Source organism: Leptodactylus fuscus, chromosome 8 (assembly GCF_031893055.1).
Source record: "Leptodactylus fuscus isolate aLepFus1 chromosome 8, aLepFus1.hap2, whole genome shotgun sequence".
Classification (NCBI taxonomy): Eukaryota; Metazoa; Chordata; class Amphibia; order Anura; family Leptodactylidae; genus Leptodactylus; species Leptodactylus fuscus.
The window spans coordinates 62,355,760-62,380,222 of record NC_134272.1 but is presented as its reverse complement, the minus strand read 5'-3'; the positions used below and the strand labels follow the sequence as shown (position 1 = coordinate 62,380,222).

At 42.1% G+C, this 24,463-nt stretch overlaps 1 protein-coding gene across 1 annotated transcript in view; it reads left to right on the top strand.

The window, feature by feature from the left end:
• CERKL (CERK like autophagy regulator) overlaps positions 1 to 24,463 on the top strand; it is a 94,232-nt gene that overhangs the window by 60,828 nt on the left and 8,941 nt on the right. The window contains exons 4-11 of the mRNA XM_075283804.1: positions 209 to 272; positions 8,368 to 8,510; positions 13,694 to 13,768; positions 17,074 to 17,251; positions 19,163 to 19,225; positions 19,622 to 19,653; positions 21,685 to 21,793; positions 23,810 to 23,906. Of these exons, the coding sequence (XP_075139905.1) occupies positions 209 to 272; positions 8,368 to 8,510; positions 13,694 to 13,768; positions 17,074 to 17,251; positions 19,163 to 19,225; positions 19,622 to 19,653; positions 21,685 to 21,793; positions 23,810 to 23,906 (761 nt within the window). The remainder of the gene's footprint in view (positions 1 to 208; positions 273 to 8,367; positions 8,511 to 13,693; positions 13,769 to 17,073; positions 17,252 to 19,162; positions 19,226 to 19,621; positions 19,654 to 21,684; positions 21,794 to 23,809; positions 23,907 to 24,463) is intronic.

The following is a 24,463-nucleotide window of genomic DNA, read 5'->3' as shown; positions in this document are numbered from 1 at the left end:
TGAATAGTTATGGAGAATCGAGGTGTTTTCTAGAGCAGTCATGTTAGGAGAGTGGACAGGTCCTTTATAAGGTGACTTTCAAACTGTCTTACAATAGATTGAAGATATCGACATATTATACAAAACCATAAATTGCACTTAGACAGCTATGACATATGTTAGAAAGGTATACAGATATATCTCAATACTGTGTTTTCTTTTTCTATAGAAACTAATTATAAAGGACATGCCCTTGCGTTACTTAAAGAATGTGAACTCCAGGAGTATGACGGGTATGTTACTTATGTATGTAGTAATAGTAGAGAACGTGTAGCCTTGTAGTAGATATAGTAACTGTAAGCTTTGCAGATGATCTTTTATCACTTCCACCATCTCCAATTCTTTGCATGCTTCAATAGGCCATACTTTATTGATTCTGGTGCTGTTGGATTTTTTTCTGTAGCTCTGGGACCGACCACTGACCGCAAAGAACATAAATGTACTGAATCTAATAACAGTGATTGCTCAGGAGTAGCGGGGCTAGTGAGAAAATTCCAACTATTCCAGAATCAGTGGGCAGGTGCCTAAGGAAGGAAGCAAATAGTTGGAGTTGGTGGAGGTGGTGAAAAGTTGTCTTAAGGCTGAAGCCCCACGTTGTGGAAACGCAACTTCTTTTGTTGCGTTTTGTGTTGTGATTTTGCTGCAGTTTCTTGAGCCAAAGCCAGGAGTGAATTGAGCAGAAGGTACAAATATACTTCACTGACATCTAGAATGGCACAATATATCTGATATAAAACAATACATTTTATTGATGTGCACTAAAATCCCAGGTGTATACAAAAAGATTGGTTAGCATTGATTGCAGCCTTGCAGCGCTGGAGTCCTGGGTTCGAATCCCACCAGGAACAACATCTGCAAGGAGTTTGTATGTTCTCCCCGTGTTTGCATGGATTTCCTTCCATACTACAAAGACATACTGATAGGGAAACAAAATGTACATTGTGATCCCTATATGGGGCTCACAATCTACATTTAAAAAAAAAAAAAAAAAAAAAGAAGGAAGTACAAGTGTGAGGCATGGGATTTTTCAAAAAAACAAAGTACCACCACCAAGGTTACAAAGTAGAAATTTCATGTAAACATAAAACAAAACAGTTTACCTCTTCACAACAAGTACTTCCTATAGGTTTCCCATTCCTTTTGTAGCTGTTTTTGGCTTTGGCTAAAAAACAAAACAAAACAAAACACAGCAAAACAGATTCACAAGGAGAAAACACTGTTCAATTCAGGTTACCATAACCTATCTGCAGGTCTGAGTTGATATACAGGGTCTGGTAACACACTCATAGCCAAATCGCATCATGTTTGCATTGGCAGCAATAGAAAACAACCCAAAAAATTCATGTATATACACTATAAACTTCCTTTCAATGGAGTGATACTACTTGGTCTTCCACATAGAACTCTGTTATACCATAGACACGTCACACTAGTAGATCACAGATTTCTCTTATCTTGTGACTATGGCTTGTTCCTCCTTGTCTCTGTATATTTAATGAAACAGGGAATCTGCCAAACTGCAGCCAGTAGGATAGACAAGGAGGATACGGATTATTTGCCGTCAGTAGAAGTGACTGGCAGTATGTTAGCAGGTGCACCGACGGTCTGACAGAATTGGCCGTGTTGTGTAACATTCCAGCCTCTCATCCGTGTAATGTCATTGCTACTATTAAAGACACCAAGTAAACTCAGCACTAATAGAATAAGCCACAAAGCGATCCGATCAGAACATTGGACTAGTCCAGAGGCAGAAAACAGTTAACGTAGAAATATCCGCGCATATGTTTACAAGTGATTTCCCCATAATTATACTCCTTATTAGACACTGCGTGTATCATTGTTTTCTTTTATGCAGAATTGGCAAAAGTGGTTTGTCCTCTCAGCTAAAATAGTGTCCTTTTCATTATTGCATATTTACATATTGCTGACTCTGTTTGCAGGACTTGACAGTCTATGTACAAACAGGCAAAAATATAATAATTAGGTGAAAACTTGCTGTATGTACAGCAATTATGTCTTGTGTATAATTTACTTATTGGTTGGTTCTTCTAGCTAATGAATAAACTTGTTTGTACTTTCAGGAACGCCATAGTAGATGGGCAGACGATATATATCTCCCAGCATAGCAGTTAGTATTGGGGGAGGCCTTTTAATAGTTATTGTGGAAGAATGAAAGGGTTAATTCTCATGTCTGTACAGGGGTTGTCACACAGCTTTCCTGAGACCCGTAAATGTGCATGGTTAGAGCTCATTCACACAATGCATTCCTCCCTAATGTTTGGAGAGTCTGCCACAATGTTTAAATCAAACCCCCGATCCCTTATTTTGAACTGGTATAGATTTGGATTTGGGATTGTCAGAATAGAATAATAAATTATACTGTATATACCAGTTTGTTTTTTTTCTGCCGATTCCGGTGCCACTCATGAGTCTTCTATACCTGTTTCTTTGGGTGTGGGTGCAGCGGGGACCTACCTATATACGCCACATCACCTCTGCAGCCAGTCACTGGCCTCAACAGTCATGTGCTGTATAGTTGTGAGGCCAGTGAGTGGCTGGACAGGGACCTAGTACTGGTATATACAGTATGGACACATCACCACTACAACCAAAAAGATTATTTAGCCCCATTTTAATTTAATGGAAGTAATCCACAGCTTCTCCATGTGGAGTCTACAGCATTAATAAGCATGCTATGGCTTTGTAAATCTGCAGGGTATTTATTACTCTACATGTATTTATTCTCAAGCATGTCAATGTATAATATACATGCAAAATGTTTTCAGAGTCTGCCAGGGTTTCAGAGTCGGATCTGTGTCTAGGACTGGCCATAGCTCTGTACACTGTATAGCCCAGGCCAAGCAGCAATCCCTAACAGGTGATTGGTGTAGGGGCTAGGTCTTAGCCCTAACCAATCAGATATTAATGACTTATCCTAACAATCCTGGAAAACCCCTTAAAGGGGTTGTCCTATCTCAATGATCCTATCTATACTGGTAGCTGATGTAAATTGAAGCATTTTCCTAAATATATTGCTTTAGAAATTCTGCTTTGTTTGCCTGCTATGTGAATTTATTCTCCCCATTACACTGCGTTACCATAACCATGGACCTCTAGGACAAGTGACGTCACTCGCTCACTGCTCTTGCTGGCAGGGCAATCCATTCAGATAATTGAGTTATCTGATAAATCCAAGTCTGTGATCTCTCCATGTAAACACACAGATAATACTTTGTTCATACAAGAATCTACATAAATCTGACCTGCAGTCTCCGCTCAGCAAGAGGGAGAAAAAAAATGCAGGAAGTGAGAAGCAGACACTGCACGCAGCCTGGCTGAAAGGCTGACATGGGAGAACCCCTTTAAAGGGATTCTACCACTAAACCAACATTTTTTCTAACTACCACGTCGGAGTAGCCTTAAGAAAGGCTATTAGTCTCCTACCTTGCTCAGTCGCCTCCGGCCCGCTGTTCCGTAAAAATACCGTTTTTTACCGGTATGCAAATGAGTTATCTCGCAGCAATGGGGCAGGCCCCAGCGCTCAAATAGCAATAGGGGCATCCCCATTGCTGCCAGAGAACTGTCTCCAGTGACACCTCCATCTTCAGCTGCATCCTCCCCTTCTCTTGTCGTCTTCTGTCTGGGTCAACTCGGACGCCTGCGCAGTCGGCTCTACCAGTGAGACACAAGTAGAGCTGACTGCGCATGCCAGCCATTTTTGGGAGGCCGCTCTTGCTCTTGCAGTTCAATACAGGAGTGGCCTCCCAAAAATGGCCACCAGCCGGCATGCGCACTCGGCTCTGCTGGTGTCTCACTGGCAGAGCCAACTGTGCAGGTGTCGCAGTTTGACCCAGACAAGAGACAGAAGAGGCGGTTGCAGCTGAAGATGGAAGCGTCGCTGGAGACAATTCTCTGGCAGCAATGGGGACACCCCCATTGCCATTTGAGTGCAGGGGCCCGCCCCCATTGCTGCGAGGGAACTCATTTGCATACCGGTAAAAAACAGTACTTCTACGGAACGGCGGGCCAGAGATGACTGAGCAAGGTAGGAGACGAATAGCCTTTCTTAAGGCTATTCCGACGTGGTAAATAGAAAAAAATATTGGTTTAGTGGTAGAATCCCTTTAAACTGTAACTTTGTAAGAGATCTAGAGCTCGGGTTAGAAAAATTGATATATCAAGAACTTAACCTATAGGCTATCAACAAATCCTGAAAAAGCCCTTGAGTGCATGGTGGTGACATTTACAGTGAGACCTCTTTAGAAGACCACCTCCTTACCCAGACCAGATTTTCAGTTTTCCATACTAGCTATCTTCTTTGAGAAGACCACCTTTTTAGAAGACCAATTTTACATGCGATTTTGGGTGATTTCATTGTATATGCATTAAGAGTGAATTATCTCTGCTTTAGTCAATCCTAGAATTCTAGTATTTTAAATACAATGTTATTGAGTATATTTTAGTTTTTATTCTAATATTAATACTGCAATGCAAATTTTCCTTAATTTTTATTAATCTAAAAAAAAAAAACCTGATAAATTTTATTCTTGGATTACCTACAATAGCAAAACCTTGCAGAACCCCAGTAACTCTAGGTAAACACGTTCCCCATGGTCAAGCTAAATTACTTCTTAGTTGCCAAACCCATCCTCTCGTGGTCTAAATCGATTGATAATTTCTTTGATTAACTTACCTGAAACTTCCAAACGAGTCATTGATTTTTTTCAGTGTTGTGATAATGTAGAAATAAGACTTGAGAGATGTTAATCGGTTATTTTATGAATTACGCTGCCATGTTACTTTGTGCCACTTTCTAGGGCCTACCGCACTGCTGTGCTTTTGCTGCACTTACTGTAGATTGGCAATTTTTTCATATTAGTTTTTATCTGTTCTTGAAAAGAAAATACAGAAATACTAGAAGTACTGTAAGAATCTTAATAATATTATAAAGGTGAAAGTATGTGTGTTTGGATGTTTGTGTGTTTGGATGTTTGGATGTTTGTTCCTCAATCACGCAAAAATGCCTTAACCGATTTGCGTGAAATTTTCACAAAACATAGTTTTTAGGCAGGATTGAACAATAGGCTACTTTTCGGTCCACTCACACATACACATTTTGCCCAGGACACCCCCAAACCCCAAACTCACAGCATCAGCTCTACAATCCAACACATTTTTGACCACTCACACAAGCCACACACTCCCTATTGGCCTCTCAAGCCTAGCCCCTAACCCCACAATACAACATGTCAATATACCCTCACCCAATACCCCTCACCTTCATCTCCGTCCAGGGGGAAACCTCTTCAAGGCTGTGGATCAGCCATCTTACGCTCCCCGACTCCGCCCACTACACGCGCATGCGCAGCTTCCCCCTCTATACAACGTCTTTCTGCACGCCACCATTTTGTGGACACACGCACAAAATCTTCTGCAGGCCGACACAACACTGCTCAACGCCGGTGGGAGCCTTCCCGCACCTCCCCAGCTCTCCACGGCTATCACAGGCCTTCCTGAGTCTCCACCATCCGTTCGGGCCCAGGACACTGCCTACCCGCCCTTCCACAGGCCCTCCAGGGCAAGGAGACTGGTAAGTCGCCATTCCGTCAACGGCTACGCACTTCTCCCCTCACAGCTCCGCAGTATCCTTCTCACACTTCACTGCCTCTGCAGGCCGACACACTCCCCGACGCTGCTGGGAGCCGTCACCCACCTCCAGAGGCCCTCCATCGCAAGGACACTGCCTTAATAACCGTCCTCAGGCCCTCCAGGACAACCACACTGGTAAGTGCACAGCGCTTCTCTCCTGTACTCGCCGCTGTACACTGCCTTCATTTAACCCATGCCCCACATACGGCTACTACGCAGCCGCAACTGCCCCTCCGCCATAGCCACCCCCTTGCCCTGTATGTGACACACCCGCCACAATGTACCCGGATGGTGCCTACGCCGACCGTGGACAATGCGGTTCTCACATACCTTTTACCGCGCCTCCGCTGCGCATGGGCGCCGCCATCTACCCTTACGTCTCCGGGACAACTGACACAGCTACGCCTGCGCTGACTCTGTGTTGCGCAAATGAGGAACCCTGCTGCGGACAACGTCACAGGTACTAAGGGTGTAAGGGGGTACCTTCCTGGGGTGCCAAAGGGCCACGGGGTAGGTGGAAGGAGTGACCACAAGGTGAAGCGGGTAGGGAGAATGGGGGGTGGCGGCTGCCAGGAAGGAGAGGAGGTAAACAGTTCCAGCGGGCCGCACGGGGTACGTAACAGGGCCTGGAGTAGGTAACACGAAAGGAGGGGGCATGCTGTTAAGGGGGGAAGTTGCCACGTTCCTAGGTCGCAAAGGGGCACGAGGCAGCTGCAAGGAGTGACCACTAGGGGAAGCGGGTAGGGAGAAAGGGGGCCAGCAGGCACCAGTAAGGAAAGGCGGTAAACACTTTAAGAGGGCCGCAAGGTTCGCACAAAGAATCCATGGACCCTTGCAGGTAGGAAGGCCCCCCTGCGGACACAACAAAAAGGAACAAGCCTGCGTTCCCAGCCAGGTGCGTCACGCACACAGTCAAGGTTCCGCAGACGAAGTCGCGGGTAAAAGCTAGTAAAGACATAAGGGAAAGTGGCGTAACTAAAGTCTTATGAGCCCGGGTGCAAACTTTTGTCCGGGGCCCCCTCCCTAGAGTGAATTCTTGATAGTGGTGGTTATGGGTACTGCAGCAATATCTCAGACACCTAAAAAGGGATACAACTTTAGTAGCCACAACTTCATTTATCAAGAATACGGTGAGTGTATTACGTGCCCCTGAGTGGCTCCCCACACAGTATTACTTTCTCCGCAGTGGCCCCACACAGTATTACGTACTCTGTGATGACCCCCACACAGTATTATGTTCTCCAAAGAGCCCCCGTCTCCCCCTAGAGCCAAAGCTAATATTATACTCTGGGACCTCCTCAGACCCCAGTGTATGATAAGTAGAGGCCCGGGGGAAGTGATTAAAAATAACAAGCACTTTATAATCAACTTACCTCCTCTTCTGTATGGCAACTGAGGTCTTGCACTCCCAACGTCACTGCTGGGGCTTGTGATTTTGCCTGGTCATGCGAGGCACGATGCTGTCATTACGTTGGCTGGAAGAGCCCCAGAGTGGATACTGAGCCCAGTACAGGTGAGTATAAGTAAATATTTTATTATTTTATTTTTAGTCACCTCTCCTGTTCCTGGCATCTAATGGAAAGGGGATCAGCTGTGCCCCTTTCCATTAAGAATATTTATAGCAGTCAGGGGACCAGGCTTTCCCCGACTATTATCATGTTGGTCCGGTCATGGTGGTCCGGTCCACCATAAGTGGTACGGAGCTTCAGCGGTTGCACCCCTTGGCGACCATGATCATTACGACATTGATAAGGTGGCATTACAAATTACATGAATTTTGCCCGAACCTGATGGTTTTTAATGTGTATGGTGGTATCTCAACTCTCCTCTTATGTTGGGGAAAAGAAGTTTTGAGCATTTAGATTTTAACATTGTCGATCCTTTTGTTCTCAAGATGAAGAATCTGTTACCGGAGTTGTCTTCATACATGGTATTGTGGTTGCTTAGATCCCATTCACTTCAAAGGTAGCTGCAGAAACACTGCATAGCCTCCATACAATGTATGCCACCATCTGCTTTTGGCTCCATACACCTTAAAATGGAATGGGTACAGCAAAACTAAGGGAAGGAGATTTAGGGGGATGCTACCAATACATTTCTCTTCATATGGAGTCAGCCCTCCCAACCATTCTCAGTACAGGCTATGACTTGGGCGGGGGTCAATAATGAGTATGTGTTTCCCAAATCCATTGCCTGCAAAGTAATTTGTGCCGCCTAAGCCATCACACTGGATATAAATAATACCGTAGTAAAGAAGCAATGAAAAATAAATTGTCCTTACAAATGCCTGCTAGTAATTACTTCCCTCGCATATTAATAGTAATTAGCAAAATCTTACATCATGACTTTATTTATATAAAAGGTTTATGGCTTCCAGCACCTCTATATTTCACCAATAGCGGCAGAATATTATGATGATAGATTACAAAGTAGATTGTAGATCACTGGAAAGTGTGATGGAGCAAAAGAATTACTGGACTGAGAGGCAGCGCTTTACTTCCCAAAGTTTGGCTCCGTTTAACCAGTCAGATTTTATGTCTATAATATAATAATGTACAATACAATACAATATAATATACAATATAAAATTACTGAAATGTCTCTATTATCAGTTTGGTTTCTTGGATGCGATAAATCTGTCAAATAATATCACATCCATTTTATTCTCTTCTTGTACAGGATAGTTTGTGTTGGAGGTGACGGATCCGTCAGTGAAGTCGCTCATGGTCTTCTGCTGAGGGCGCAGATGGATGCTGGGAAGACTATAAATGGCAGCATGTCTCCTGTTCGAGCCCCTCTGCCACTTGGTGTAATACCAGCCGGTGGGTGTCTTCATCAGTACATAATATTGAAGCACTGTTATTATACAATGCAGTATTACGTTCTGTTTGGTGGACAAAAATCCCAAAAAGATATAAGGTAAGGTAGTAAAATCCCATAGTCCTTTATGGGGCTAATGGATTAAGGTTCGCTGTGTCCTTGTTGCCCTCAAAGTTTTTGTCTGGTGGGAAAGGATTCTGTATAAATTGTATTATACTGGTTTATATCTTGGCTTACTTGGCTTAGGAGTCCAGTAGGTGGTTGTAATCAATTATTTATAGCCACTGAGTAGGACCGCCTACTGGACTCCTAAGACCAGAGTAAGCAGTGATGTATATGAATATATTGTTATACTTAATCTTTTGCCAATAAACTATACATCAATCTAGTCAGCTCCTCGTGCTCTATAATATGCTGCCTGAAGTTTGAGGCCCGGTTCACATCTGCATTTGGGTTTCCGTTCAGGAAGTCCACTTGGACACCACCAAATGGAAACCTATACCCATTAAAAAATGGTTATCTGTAGGAAACCAGTCAGACGCCATAGACTATAATAGGGTCCATGTGGTTTCTGTTCAGTTTCAGCACAAAACATGTGGAGAGAAAAGTGCTGCTTGCAGGATTTTTCTCTTTGCATGTTTCATGGGGAAACCCACGGACCCCATTATAGTCTATGGTGGATTTCCTAGGTAACAGCATTTTAATGCATATAGGTTTCTGTTCGGGGCGTCCCCAAGGGGACTCCCTGAATGGAAACCCAAATGCAGATGTGAATGGGGCCTGTCAGGTTCCTGTTCAATATGTCTCTCTGTTGACTGTTTTCATGTACAACTTTGTAGCGCTGGAATTTAATTTGGGGTTAAAAGAAATTTTCAGTTTTGGGAGGTTTTTGACAATCTTCATGGGTACATGTACAGTACTGCACTATGGCTTGACTGCCATTCAGCCATGTTTTTCAACATTAAAGGGAATCGCTCACATTGAATATACATTGTGATTTGTAGACAGCCAGGTACAGGTAAGGAGGAACTTCTTAAATGCTCTTCTTGGAAGGCTTTTTACATGATCTTGGAGTATGTTTGTGGAAATTTTTGTGCATTGACACTAGGCTCATACCTGCATTCAGATTTCCATTCTTTGGATCCGGTTGGACACCAAAGAAAAGGAAACCCTATCTGCTTAAAAAGTGGTTACCCGCGGAATCCTGCAGACCCCATAGACTTAACTGGGGTCTGCCGGTTTCCTCCTGAAGTTGGAACGTTCCCAAACGTTCCCCGAACTCTAATGTGACCACAGCGTTATCCAGAAGAGCATTTGTGAGGTTAGTGTTGGTTGTGAGGGATCCCAAAGGTGCCAAAGGTTCATCCCAAAGGTGCTGGATGGAGCTGACGTCAGGGCTTTGTGCAGCCAGTCAATTTGCCACACCAGGCTTCCCCAGACTTGTCCATCAGGCTAGCAGATAGACGTGTGATTTGTTAGTCCATAGGACACATTTCTTCTACTCTATAGTCCGGTGGTGGCATTGTACTTTACACCACTCAATCCAGTGCTTGCTATTTTGCTTGGTGATATAAGGTTTGTACAAATATTTCAAAGGAACATATCTCTTTGAGTTGTTTCTATACTGTATGTACAGCAGTAGTTAGTGGAGTGACAGGTCACACTTCTATGGTATGTGTAGTGTTAGCGCAGTGACTGCTTAGTATTGTTGGTTGCATTGGGTTTTAAATGTATTTGAACATCTGCATGGGGTTTGCATATTCTCCATGTGTTTGCCCAGGTTCCCTCTGGTTCCTCCAGATACGTTCTACAAACACACCCATAGGTTAATTTGACTAGTGAGTGTCTGAGACTGGGAAATTAGATTGTGAGCCCCAGTGGGTGCAGGGACTGATGTGAATGCAGAAAATCTGACCTCAGCAAATAAATAAATAAAATAGGTATACAGGTGAACATTTCTGTTATAAATAAAATTGATTTATTGAGAAGACAATAAAATGTAATATGTTAATGCATGAACATATGGCACGGCCTGGAGCCGCACTACTGACTGTGTCCATTGGTAGCGAAATAAGCTAAGCATGGAGAACAAAAGCATGGTCTGTCCTATCTATCTATCTATCTATCTATCTATCTATCTATCTATCTATCTATCTATCTATCTATCTATCTATTGTCTATATCTATCTATCTATCTATCTATCTATCTATCTATCTATCTATCTATCTATCTATCTATCATCTGTCTTATACATCTATCTATGGAATGACCTATCTATTATCTGTTTGTATCATTTACCTATTTATCTTATATATTATCTACCTATTATCTGTATATCTATGGATTGCTCTATCTATTTGTCCATCCTATATATAGCTATCTACCTATTATCTATCTGTCTAAAATGGAAAACTGGGATACCAGATAAGTGAAAAACCGGACTTTATTAGCACAACTTTGCAATGTTTCAACTCAGTAGAACCTTTATTAAGCCATGCTTTGGTGCTGCTCTATTCTTTTCTGACTATCTATCTATCTATCTATCTATCTATCTATCTATCTATCTATCTATCTATCATCTATCTATCTATCTATCTATCTATTTAATTTACTTATTATTTAGAAAGACCTGGATGCCTTTCTTAAAAAGGAGAATAGGTTACAGGTTTTTAGACTTTTGATTAAAACTGGTTCATCCTGGGTTTTATAGTAATTGCTGGATTTGTAGTCTGGACTGAATTTTTTCCTTGACATGGGGCAATTGGCATGAGCCTCATGGGGTGTTTTACCTTCCCTTAAGATCAACATTGTAGGGCATTGTAGGGTTATAGGTTGGACTTGACGAGTCTGTGTCTTCATCCAACCTCTCATCTACCATATTACAATGTATATTACTATGTATATCATCTATCTATCTCCTAACTATCTATCTATTATCTATCTATCTATCTATCTATCTATCTATCTATCTATCTATCTATCTATCACATTGGTACCCAGACACTGGAGCAGTCAGTTTACTATATACAGCTAATTAACTTCAAGATGTTATAACATGTCTATAAAAATATTAGAATAAATCCTGAAGCGTTGCTTAGCTTTTCAGGAACATTGTAGACATGCTTGAATGGCAACTCATTACATCACATTCATCTGGGTGGTGTGGGAGACATTAACGGCCTTATGAATATTCATGTCATCTGGTTAATTAACTTAATTGTTGTACAGAAAGTGCTTTCTCATCCAAGGACATTTTTTATTTCTGTCTTGCAATTTTCGCCTGGATTCATCATCTTTGCTGCACGTCTGAGCTATTTATTTTCCTAAATATCTCGTATGAAAGTCTGTGCGGCCTGACAGAGCGCAGTTTATGTATTTACTAATGTAACACACCTTCCCATTTAGGTTACATATATTAGCTGCACGTTCTATAGGATCATCACTAAATATCGGTATTTATGTAAAATAGATTTTCTCCTATTGTTGTTCTTAGACAATTTATAGCAGATCCATATAACCGAAGGCATCGCTCCCTGCAGATACAGCAAAGAACCAGCCCGTTTATCTTCATTTTATTCCCTTTGATCAGGATAATCCTTTGTCGTATATGTATGGTAGCCAAGTCTCTGGTTTCCTATAGGAAACACTATGGTGGCATAGTAGGGCACCATTGAGAAGGACAATGCATCCGAATCTCTGCATGGGTTAAGGAATGGTATCCATTGTAATCATTCAGTGTCTCTATGGAGGGAAGGGGCCGATATGAATCATTGCCCACAATAGAAAGCACCAGGTAGCATTGTATGAGAGATTGGGGTGGGATGAAGTCAGGAGAAGAGCTGCAGAACCTGTGTGTACTACTAGGTAGGTGGATAACTAGCTGCACATGAGGGACTCTTTATACAGTGTTGTGTTAAAGTTTTAGGCAGGCTGGGGGTGTCTTTAAAGTAAGAATGCTTTCAGAAATAGAAGTGTTAATAGTATACTTTTGTCAATTAATAAAATTAAGTGAATGAACAAAAGAGAAATCTAAATCCTAGTAATATTTAGTGTGGGTGCCCTTTGGAGGAGGAGTCCTGGAAGTGATAATCCGGCCCCCGCAGAGCCCGGATCACAACATCATCCAGTCTATCTGGGATTACATGAGGAGACAGAAGGATTGGAGCAAGCCTACATCCACAGTAGATCTGGGCTTAGTTCTTCAAGATGTTTGGAACAACCTCCCTGCCAAATTCCTTCACAAGCTGTCTACAAGTTTACCAAGAAGATCCGATAGAAGGCAAATGGAAAAGGTCACAGCAAATATTGATAGGATTTACATTTCTCTTTTGTTTATTCACCTCATTTTGTTAAGTGACAAAAATAAACAATTAACACTTCTATTTTTGAAAGTATTCCTACTATGCAGTGTTTATTCCTTACATGCCTAAAACATTTGCACAACACTGTATATGCTGCATAGAGGGGTAAAGGTGGAAGCAAATAGGTAAAATGTACTGTAAATAAATTTAGAGCTACATAAACTATTGTCTGTACTTGGAAGAAACCTATATTAGGCTGAGGCACAAATTGCGGAAAAGCTGCTTATTTTGTTGCAGGTTTTTATGCAATCTTTTCTAGCCAAATGGACGGCATCCATTTTTTTCCTAGATTTTCATTGATGTGATGTATCCATGATATTAAAAAAAATAAAAATGCGACAAAGGAGCTCCGTTGTTTTTTTTTTTTGCGGAGCTACAGTCTGGAAAAAATACTGATGTCTGAATAAACACAGTGAAATGAATGGGTTTGTATCTGTGAAAAATGCAGGTGTGTGGATTGACCCTCTGGATGGACCTCCTTGCCTCTTTGCAGTTTGTAGTCCATTCTGTTTTAGTTTCTTGCCCTTCCTAGTGTTTCGGTGAATGTCTTCCGCTTTGGTCAGGGTCACTTTGACCTCCTAAATCAGATTCCCCTTTGTAACTTGATTCTGATATGACTCAGGGGCACTACCTTGTCTTTTCATTGCTATTTATGTATAAGTGTATTTGTACTGTAGAGTCTGATACCTCTGCCATGCGCTACAAGATAGCTTGTATTGCTGACCCTTCTAGTGATAAGACTTACTCATTACTCCTGCGGAGTATCTTATTCTTATTTTCCATATGTAGATTTATAGCTTTCATGTTTTGATTGTTTTTCCAGGTACCACCAATATTTTGGCTTATTCTCTCCATGGCATCAGACACCCGGTGACTGCTGCATTACACATTATTATGGGTAAGTATTAATACAGTTTCCTGCTATTATATACTTTTTCATATTGAAAACTAAAGGGGCTCTATCACTGGATTTTCGCTATTTTAGATAAACATATGCCTGAATAGCCTTTAAAAAGGCTATTCAAGTCCTGCTAATCGTTTGTTAAAAGATCCCCCCATTTTAATTAATTACCTTTTAAATGTACATGTAAATGAGCCCTTCCGTGCATCGTGGGTGTTCCAGTGCACCCCTCTGTTCACGCCTACCTCTGTGGTTCTTCTATGTAAGTCCCTCCTCCTGCTTTCGATTCACAGCCTCTGTCTCTTCCCTGCTTTTGGAACAGGACCTGTGATGTCACTACTGCTCTGTGATTGGCTTGTCCCTGTGATGATGTCACTACAAGGTTCTTCATCGTCTTCTAAGTAGTGATCTATGCAGAGCAGGGGCTGTAGCTCCCTGAGTCTATCACAGGGCTCCATGTGCACAGTAGATCTATGCTATGAGGGGCATGAACAGAGGGGTGCACGGGAACACCCATAGTGCACAGAAGGGCTCATTTACACATACATTTTAAAGGTAATTCATTAAAACGGGGGGATCTTTTAACAAACGATTAGCAGGACTTGAATAGCCTTTTTAAAGGCTATTCAGGCATATGTTTATCTAAAATAGCAAAAATCCAGTGATAGAGCCCCTTTAATGTTACCCCAAAAATTAAGTTACCAAGTTACTCCCATGTTTATTGGATATAGAGTACCTGCCAGATCAGTCAGCGTCCAGTCAGTGGGTCGCCCACCTATAAGAGGAATCAGGATGCACTGTTACCATACCCCAGCCTTGCTCCACTCCCTTAACCCTAACATCTCTTCCCCGTGTTGGCGTTGCCGGGCAGGAGTGGGTACTCTGTATCATATTTTTTGGGACTGTCCAGGGATCCACCCTTTCTGGCTGGAGGTCAAGTTCCTTACGGACGCTCTATTTATCCAAGGTATCCCTTTAGACCCCCTCATCTATCTCCTCAATCTCTCTCCTGCTCATCTGGGTAAACAGACCTTTAAATTGTTTCTATATCTCTGTACCGCAGCCAAAACTCTCATCGCTCTCAGATGGAAGAGTGCCTCTCCTCCCTCTGGCTCTGATCTTGTAGCCTGAGTTAAGCATGTCTGTAGTATGGAGAGCTTGACGGCCACACTTAACCATACTGTTGAGGCGTTCCAGGCCATATGGTCATCTTGGGACGCATACTGTATTTTGAATGGTCTCTGACTCCTTCCCCTTCCCTTCCTCCCCCACCCCCTCATTTCCACTCTCAGGTTTTTTATGATGTGTATACATTCCCAGTCTACTTGATGGTATGTGCATTGCTTCACCTTATTGTTTTTTTATGTTTTCAACTCTTTTGTTATATTGTATTCTATAAAAATCCTTTCAATAAAAATTACAGTTCAAAAAAAAAAAAAAAAAAGAGGAATCAGGGGTTCTTAATCCCTCTCTTTCAATAGAGCGACCGATGTTCATGTGATGACCAATACTGAAAACATATGTAAGCCCAGATGCTTAAACAAAGATATTTGCAGCTGAAGACTAGTTTTGAGAATTGCTGCTACATCATTTTTGCTACATTAGAAATTGTAATAGCCACAAATAAGTGTTTGCTCATTTATCAGATCTTTGTCTTGAATACATAGAACAATCATAAGAGCCATTTATTATTGGTAACTGCTAACAAGCTGCTGAACTAAAACATGGTGGTGGTTTGTAGTTCCCTTTATGTGAATTTGGAATTAGTATTGAAAGAGCATTAGCTTTTTGCTTTCATGGAGGGTTCTTGCTAGGGGAGGATTAAGCGTACCATGGGCCCCAGTGTGTTGACAAATCTTCGAGCCTACAATCCTTCTTTCATACCAAAGATCTCTGTGACAGAATAATGTCCCATAGTGGCCGTCCATGCTGTATAATTTCCCATAGTAGCACCTCCATACAGTATAATATTTCATAGCAGCCCTCCACACAGTATAATGTCGCATATTGTCTCCTCCATGCAGTATAATGTGCCATAATGGCATATACATAGGGTAAATGGAACAAGTTGTCGATACGCGTTTTCCAAAAATTTAGTGTTGGTCGAACTCCCACAAACGACTATTATAGATAAGCACATCCTCTTAGATGACTTGAGGTCACACCAGTCGCACTGGTGTCTGTGTGTCATTATGGCTGTGTGACCCACATGACCTCTGAGGTCTGATGTCACTTAAAGATGAGCCAGAGCCCAGGGAAGGTGAGTAACTCTGTTTTATCACCTCTGCCTATCAAACACGAAGGTTAAAAAAAAAAAACAAGTTATGCTAATGGCAGTTCCGGTTTTGACATATTCGCACATACTCTCCTCCAGTAGACTCCTGAGCCCCTCCACAGTGATCAATTATATTGGCAAGTGTTGATACAATGGGTTACAAGTAGAGATGAGCGAGTAGTGTTTGATCGAGTAGGTGTTCGATCGAATACTACGGTATTCGAAATACTCGTACTCGATCGAACACTACTAGCTGTTTGAAGTTTAAGGTTCGATGCAGAACCAGCGTTGATTGGCAGAATGCTATACATTCTTCTCTTACCTTTAGAAGCCTTCTCCGTGCAGCGTCCCCGTGGCGTCTTCCGGCTGGAATTCACTCTGCCTAGGCATCCGGCCTAGGCAGAGCCGACTGCGCATGCGCGGGCATGCCCACGCATGTGCAGTCGGCTCTGCTCAGGCGTCGGGCCGGGGAGAGCCGACCGCGCATGCGCAGTCGGCTCTGCCTAGGCCCCGATGCCTAGGCAGAGTGAATTCCAGCCGGAAGACGCCGCGGGGGCGCTGCGCCGGAAGAAGACTTCAAGGAGAATCCAGCCCGACCGTCACTCGTGGACTTGGTAAGTATAATTTTATCGAATTTTGCGTACCCCTGAAACGAGCATTTCCCCCTATAGACTATAATGGGGTTCGAAATCCGTTCGAACAGTCGAACAGTGTGCGGCTGTTCAAATCGGATTTCGAACCTCGGACATTTTAGTGTTCGCTCATCTCTAGTTACAAGGTTAGATTATAATGGGGCAAACGTGTGGTTGCCACCGGGCCCCTTACAGCCTTTGGCCCGAGTAACCACACATTTCACACATATTATCTGTCCCTGGTTCTGGGGGGCATAACCTGTACCGTCATTCTGAAATGTAATCCTTGTTGTAAGAAGGTACATTCTACACTTACCTTGTATGTTTTGGGTATACATTTTATACACTTTTGTTTTTTAGAGTTAGAATATAACATATTTGTATTGAAATTTCAGGGAACATCCAACCAGTCGACGCCTGTTCTTTCAGTAGTGACGACAAACTTTTGCGGTTCGGCTTTTCATCAATGTTTGGATTTGGAGGACGGACTCTCGCCCTCGCAGAAAAGCATCGCTGGATGCCCTCTAGTCAGAGAAGAGACTTTGCCGTTATTAAAACACTTGCAAACCTAAAGTTGGTTTATATTTTGATTTCCTGCGTAGTTGTAGCAATATGACATTGAGAATTACAGAGGGTAACTATACTGTGCCGACACATATAGTATATAAGATAAGATAAGATAAGATACTGGACATGGACTTGGCCATTTTTAGACTTTAGCTCAATGACCATAATACAATTCCTAATATAGTTATTACAGCGCTGGAAAAAAGGTGATAAAAACAAAGCATTTTTTTTTTTTTACTTTTTCTTTGTCTTTCAATAACTTTTTTGCCATTGCTATGGCTGTAAGAGGGCTTGTTTTTTGTGGTTACATAAAACCTCTTCATTAAATTTTATTAACTTATTAACTGTGGGAAAAACTTTTAGAAAATTGTTGACTATCTGATATTATTATTATTTATATATATTCTTTTTACATTGTGTTCACCATATAGTGTTAATATTCTATTTTTTTTTAAAATGTAGATTGCGAACCCCATATAGGGCTCACAATGTACCCCCATATAGGGATCTCAATGTACCCCCATATAGGGCTCATAATGTACATTTTTTTCCCTATCAGTATGTCTTTTGTAGACTGGGAGGAAATCCATGCAAACACAGGGAGAACATACAAACTCCTTGCAGATGTTTTTCCTGGCGGGATTCAAACCCAGGACTCCAGCGCTGGTGCTAACCACTAAGCCACCGTGTTGCCCCGTGTTAATATTCTATGTTGGTATGACTATGACAATACTAAATATGCCTAATTTTTTTTATTTTTATTTTTGACAGCTTTTGCACAGTTCCAAAATATATTATTTTCAATGCCAGTTTTAATTTCTCCTTCACTGGCAGAGGGTGTTGTCACCCTCTTTGTGACAAGGTGCACCCTCATAATAAATAAGATGTTTTCTTCGGCTAACCCTGCACCAACATTTTAAATCCACACCAGCTCATAGCTAACGTACATATCAGTCATCTTTTATGCCTTAAAACTGGCCAAATGGAAAAAAAAATTATGGAATTTTTTTTTTATTTTTGGGCACTATATAGGTTTTTTTTTAACTTTAAGTAATTTGTCTGCAGAGGAGAACTTTGAAGGTTTTCTGTGCGATTGGCTGCAACTTGCTATGTGGGGCCTTAGCCTCAGTGCTGTTTTCATCATTGGGATTAAATGACTAAGGGGGCATTCACACGATGTAACGCGGCACTGACTCTTGCACGATAACTCGCGTAAGGATCAGCGCTGCAAAACAGAATCCCATTGACTTCAATGGGTTCCATTTAGTGCGCATGACACATTGAAATCAATGGGTTAAAAAGCCTCCCATTGATTTCGATGTGTTACGCACGCTAAACTAAACCCATTGAAGTCAATGGGATTCTGTTTTGCAGCGCTGATCCTTACGCGAGTTATCGTGCAAGAATCAGTGCCGTGTTACATTGTGTGAATGCCCCCTTAAGATGGGTGCTATCCCTGCCTGGAGGTGATAAACAGCTGGACTCCTGATGTAACAAAACAGCGACTTTTAACGTAACAATACATCAAGGTGCTCAGACTACCTCACCAGCTTACGTAGTTATTAGAGATGAGCGAACACTGTTCGGATCAGCCGATCCGAACAGCCGATCCGAACAGCACGCTCCCATAGAAATGAATGGAAGCACCTGTGACGCCGGCCAGCCGGCAAAGTCAGCGTCACAGGTGCTTCCATTAATTTCTATGGGAGTGTGCTGTTCGGATCGGCTGATCCGAACAGTGTTCGCTCATCTCTAGTAGTTATGTCAAGGTGTTGGAGAAGGCTGACTGCATCGCTTTCTCTCAGATATCTACTTTGATATAAAGTCAAAGCTTCTAACCAAGTGTTGTCAGACATTAGTTTTTAGTAAGTTTACTGATTCTAACCTGTACTGTATTTGCATTTCTTTCTCTTACAGACCGGATAGCTGCGATATATCATATTTACCACTAAGTGATCAACAGTTAACATTTTTCCACAAGTAAGAAAATACTTTCACCCAATATTAGATAAAATTTTGTAAAATTTCTTACCTATTTGTTTTGATGGCAAGAAGCAGCATAGAGCAGCACTATCTATAGTATAAGAAGTACAGGAAGCTGATGGACCTCTTAGAAGATGTGCTTGGATTTGTCAGACATTGGGTTTGTCGTTATAAATCAGGACTCTAATGTGAACTTCGAAAAAAAAATTAAAATGGACCCATTATTAGTTATTGAGATCCATTAGGATCCGTTGCAAAATGGATCATAACAGGTCCGTAGCTGTAGTCATGTATTTTACATAAACTGAATTTCAATTATAAAATGACATTCACAGACGGACTGATATTTTAGTAGACTAGATTAAGATTAATATTATGTTTCTCTATTCATAGAAAGAAAAGTAAGGAAAATGTATCTGAGTCTGGTAAGTGTTGTATCAGCGTGTTCAATGTGGCTTACATTTAGGAAGACTTGCTCACAAATAGTGTATGTGTTACACACATCAGACTGCATGTAGTGAATCACATATAAAAAAGAGAAATATAATACAGAAAAATGAAGTGGAAGATAATGCTTGTCTTTTGCGCTGCTTTTGCACTAGTTATACAGTTTTTCCCCTAGTAAAATAATTTTTTTATCTGCATTGTTGGGATGAGCTTAAAGGGATTCTACCATTAAACTACCTATTTTTCTAATTACCATGTCAGAATAGCCTTAAGAAAGGCTATTCGTCTCCTACCTTTAGACGTGGTCTCCTGTTCCATAGAAATACTGGTTTTAACCGGTATGCAAATGAGCTCTCCGCAGCAATGAGGGCGGGCCCCAGCGCTGAAAGGCCGATCAGCGCATCCCCATTGCTGCCCGAGAGCTCTTTCCTGCGCCGCCTCCTTCTTCTGCAGCAACTCCGCCTCTTCTGGCTTCTCTTGCTCTTGTAGTTCTATACAGGAGCATAGAGAGGCCACCCCAAAATGGCCACCGGCCAGCTCCTGTATTGAACTGCAAGAGCGGCTACCCCAAAATGGCCACCAGCTGGCTCCTGTATTGAAATGCAAGAGCGGCTGCCATTTTTCAATTTTGGGGTGGCCTCTCTATGCTCCTGTATAGAACTACAAGAGCAAGAGAAGCCAGAAGAGGCGGAGTTGCTGCAGAAGAAGGAGGCGGCGCAGGAAAGAGCTCTGGGCAGCAATGGGGACGCGCTCATCGGAGTTTCAGCGCTGGGGCCCGCCCTCATTGCTGCGGAGAGCTCATTTGCATACCGGTTAAAACCGGTATTTCTACGGAACGACATGGCGGAGACCACGTCTAAAGGTAGGAGACGAATATCCTTTCTTAAGGCTATTCCAACGTGTTCATTAGAAAAAAAGGTAGTTTAATGGTAGAATCACTTTAAATAAAATCTGCGGCTGTTATATGCATCTTTTTTTTTTTCTACTCCATTTCTTCAAAGGCCAAAAAATGCAGCATTTCTGCAACGTGGGTTTATCTTAAAGGGGTTTTCAAAATAATGCATCAGAATAATTTGCAAATGGATCAGAATAGCATGAAAACATAACATGTAATACTAAACTTACAGTACTTACCGTCCTCCGCTCTCGTTCTGACCCTGGCAGCTGGTCTCTGCTTCCTGGTCCTGTCTCCACACATAGGAAATCCTCGTTCAGCCAGTCCCTGTCTTTGGCCAGTCACCGCTACACTGAGAGATCGGTTGAGCGAGTATTTCTTATGTGCTGAGACAGAAAAATTGATCAGGTGAGTATGAAATCTTTTATATTTTTATGGGAGTCTGTTACTAGAAGCAAGTAAATCAACGCATCCCTGTAGATAGATAGGTTAGGGTCACCTGAATCAAATGGTGTTTCCCCATTGTGAATTGCGGCCTCTGTTGCTGAGATAATGCCTTCAATATTAAAATGAGCTCTTTGGAGCAATAGAGGTGTTGCCGCTTCCTTCTTTGGAGTAATGGAGGTGTTGCCGCTTACCTCTATGGACCAATGGAGGTGTTGCCTCTTACCTCTTTGGAGCAATGGAGGTGCTGCTGCTTACCTCTTTGGAGTAATAGAGATGTTGCCGCTTACCTCTTTGGAGCAATAGAGGTGTTCCCAGTTACCTCTTTGGAGCAATAGAGGTGTTGCTGCTTACCTCTTTGGAGCAATTCCAATGCCATTGTTGCTGCAAAAAAACTAATTTGTTTATTGACAGATACAGTGATATCTCAGCAACAAAGGCAGCAATTCACAAGTGGAAAACACTTTTGGATTCAGGTGACCCTAACCTATCTATCTGTTGGGCTTCGTTCATCTGCTTGGTTCTGATGACAGACTCCCTTCAATATCATTCAGCCATTTTGGACAGTCACATAAGGCCTATACTCTGATTGGGTACTAGAGACAACACCGCCACATTATTTTGGCATTATTTCTCATAAATCATTGCTCATTGTGTTTATTTTTTTCAGAGAGCAAGGATCCATGGCAGTACACCCAGGGTCAGGTACTGAATGTCAGCATTATGGCAATCCCATGTCTTTGTTCCATGGCCCCAAGAGGCCTGGCACCTGATACCAGGTCAGTAGACACTTATACGAATTACAATCCATCACACAGCTAGTTCAATGTAAACCTTTGTAAAAATGTGAATCCAGATTGCTTAAGGATTCACAAACTCCCAAGATAGGTTGCCGTCAGTCCAAAGGATTATAAGCAATTATAGGATCTGCAAAATTAGGTCAGGTAGTCTAGCTGGAATATCTCCCATGTAATTACTGTGAGCGCATTACTTTAACAGCAGGCTTGGCGAAAAGTGTTTTTTTTTTTTTTTAAAAATGTTTTAATCTAGTTAGAATTCCATACCCTTACCAAGTCTTCTTCACAGCCAAAAAGTCTTTTTGGAGGAAATTTCAGAAGTACTATGCTATCCTTAAACATTACATATTTAGTTAACTAAGACCTTTGTTTTTTATAATGTAGACTGTGAGCCCCATATAGGGATCACAATGTACATTTTTTCCCCTATCAGTATGTCTTTGTAGAATGGAAGGAAATCCGCACAAACACAGGAAGAACATACAAGTTCCTTGCAAATGTTGTTCCTGGAGGGATTTAAACCCAGGACGCCAGCGCTGCAAGGCTGCAGTGGTAACCACAGAGCCACCGATGCACTTTCAGGCCTCTGAAGTCTTTGTTATCTGTATATAGGTGTTAACCATTGTTATGATAAGCAGGTGACTGCTGAAAATTGATCTACACAACAGGAAAGTCGACATTTATGAGTAGATGGCATAAACTTCAGAAAGTCTGAAAATACACCCGATATATCCCAGTGACTGATGCTGGATGATAAATGTGGTGCATCTTTAGACTGTCTATTCTGATATTCTAATGTCTATTCTTACTCCAGCAGGTAATGGCCTATAAAAAAAAAGCATTGAGCCCTGTGGCAGGAGCTACTGTTGCTACCCCGATATTTACGCCAATTTTCTGTTATCTCTTTAGAGTATAATAGGTGGAGGCCCAGGGGAGGTGTAAAAAAAAAAAAAAAAACATTCATACTCACCTTCCCTTACCATCTTTGGGCCTCCTCGCAGTGTCTGATGCTCCCTTTCTGCTTCCTTGGGGACATCATTCGCGCAGGGTCACCACTGAGGCCCAATCACAGGCCCCGGATGCATGGCATCAACAAAGAGGCCAAGAGAGAAAGCCAGACACCGAGAGGAGACCCAAAAGATGTACAACAAGGTGTGAGACGTAACGAATGTCTTGTGGGTCCCTGTGCAATCTTTTGTCCGGGGCCCCCTTCCACATCCTTACGGTGAATTCTTGATAATGATGGTTACGGTGCTAATGAGTTTAACCAATCTTAGTGTGGTTAGGGGGAATCTGTAGGTCTCCTTGTCTTATGGGCCGGATGGAAGCTGCAATCTCAATACTGATGCCAGTGCTTATGGGCCCCCTAAGGCTCCTGGACCCCAGTGCGACTGTCCCCTCTGTACCCACTCAAGATACACCCCTATAGGTGAGTATGATTTTTTTGTTTTTTGTTTTTTTACACCTCCCCTGGGCCTCTACCTATGATACTCTGAAAAGACCCCAGAGTATAATGCGACAGCCATTTTAGTTCGCCTGGGACAATTCTCCATTTGCTCAGTTTCACATAAAAAAGAAACAATCTGGAATATTCAGGTGAACTCTGTGGCCTTATAAGTTCCATGCTATATATGAGAACAATGACTAATAGTAGCAGTCGTAGGAATTATATTCTTGATATCATCTCTGCAAAACCAGAAGGATCGTCTCCGGAGTGGGGGGAGGAGGGCTTTTTAAATTAAAATTGGGCCTTTCACTTAATACTACTGTTACTGTTCACGCTACACTCATTGTATGACCAAATACCTATTCCAAGCCACAGGAAGGTTTGCAGAGGGTCTTCAAAGAGTGTGTATCTAATGTCAGTCCCTCTACCCTCAGAATTTACAGGGTACACTGTGACATGACATAAGACAACTCAAGTGTTGACTCACTGGGAATTTTTCTTAGCACCAATATTAATAGAACTGGATATTTTATCTTCTCATTCTCCATTAGGTTAAATGATGGCACAATGGCCCTGGTAATTGTCCGAAATACCTCCAGACCAGAGTTTGTGAAGCATTTGAAGCGCTACGCCACTCAGAAGAATCAGGTAGTGAAGTCACTGGGCACTGGGCAGATTAATGCTGATGACCTCTTAAGACGTCTTTACTCCCTGGGCCCCTTCAGTGTACATTAGCCATTATGTGACAGATTTGGTTGTCGCCAATCACTTTAATGCAGCTTAGTCCATTTTAATCCATTCCACTACTGAAGAGGCTAGACAGGAAGTGGAGGATATATCTTATAATAGAATGGGTATATACCATACTAGAAGGTTACAGAAAGTACTGTACATGTCCTTATTAGTACCTTGTGCCACCACAGCTCTGTATATACTGTAATACTATCCTACTAATATTATAAATGTGAAAGTTTGTGCGTTTGGATGTTTGTGTGTTTGGATGTTTGTTCCGCTATCACGCTGCAACGGGTGAACGGATGTGACTGAAATTTCGCACATACCTACAATGGCACCCAGAAAAGAAGATAGGCGCCTCACCATCACCGTATATTGCCCGGTTTGCAGACCGCGAGCACCGAATTCACGGTCCCTGTGCGCTGAAGGGCTTGATCTGATGTCATCACGTCAGGCGTGGGCCTCCGATT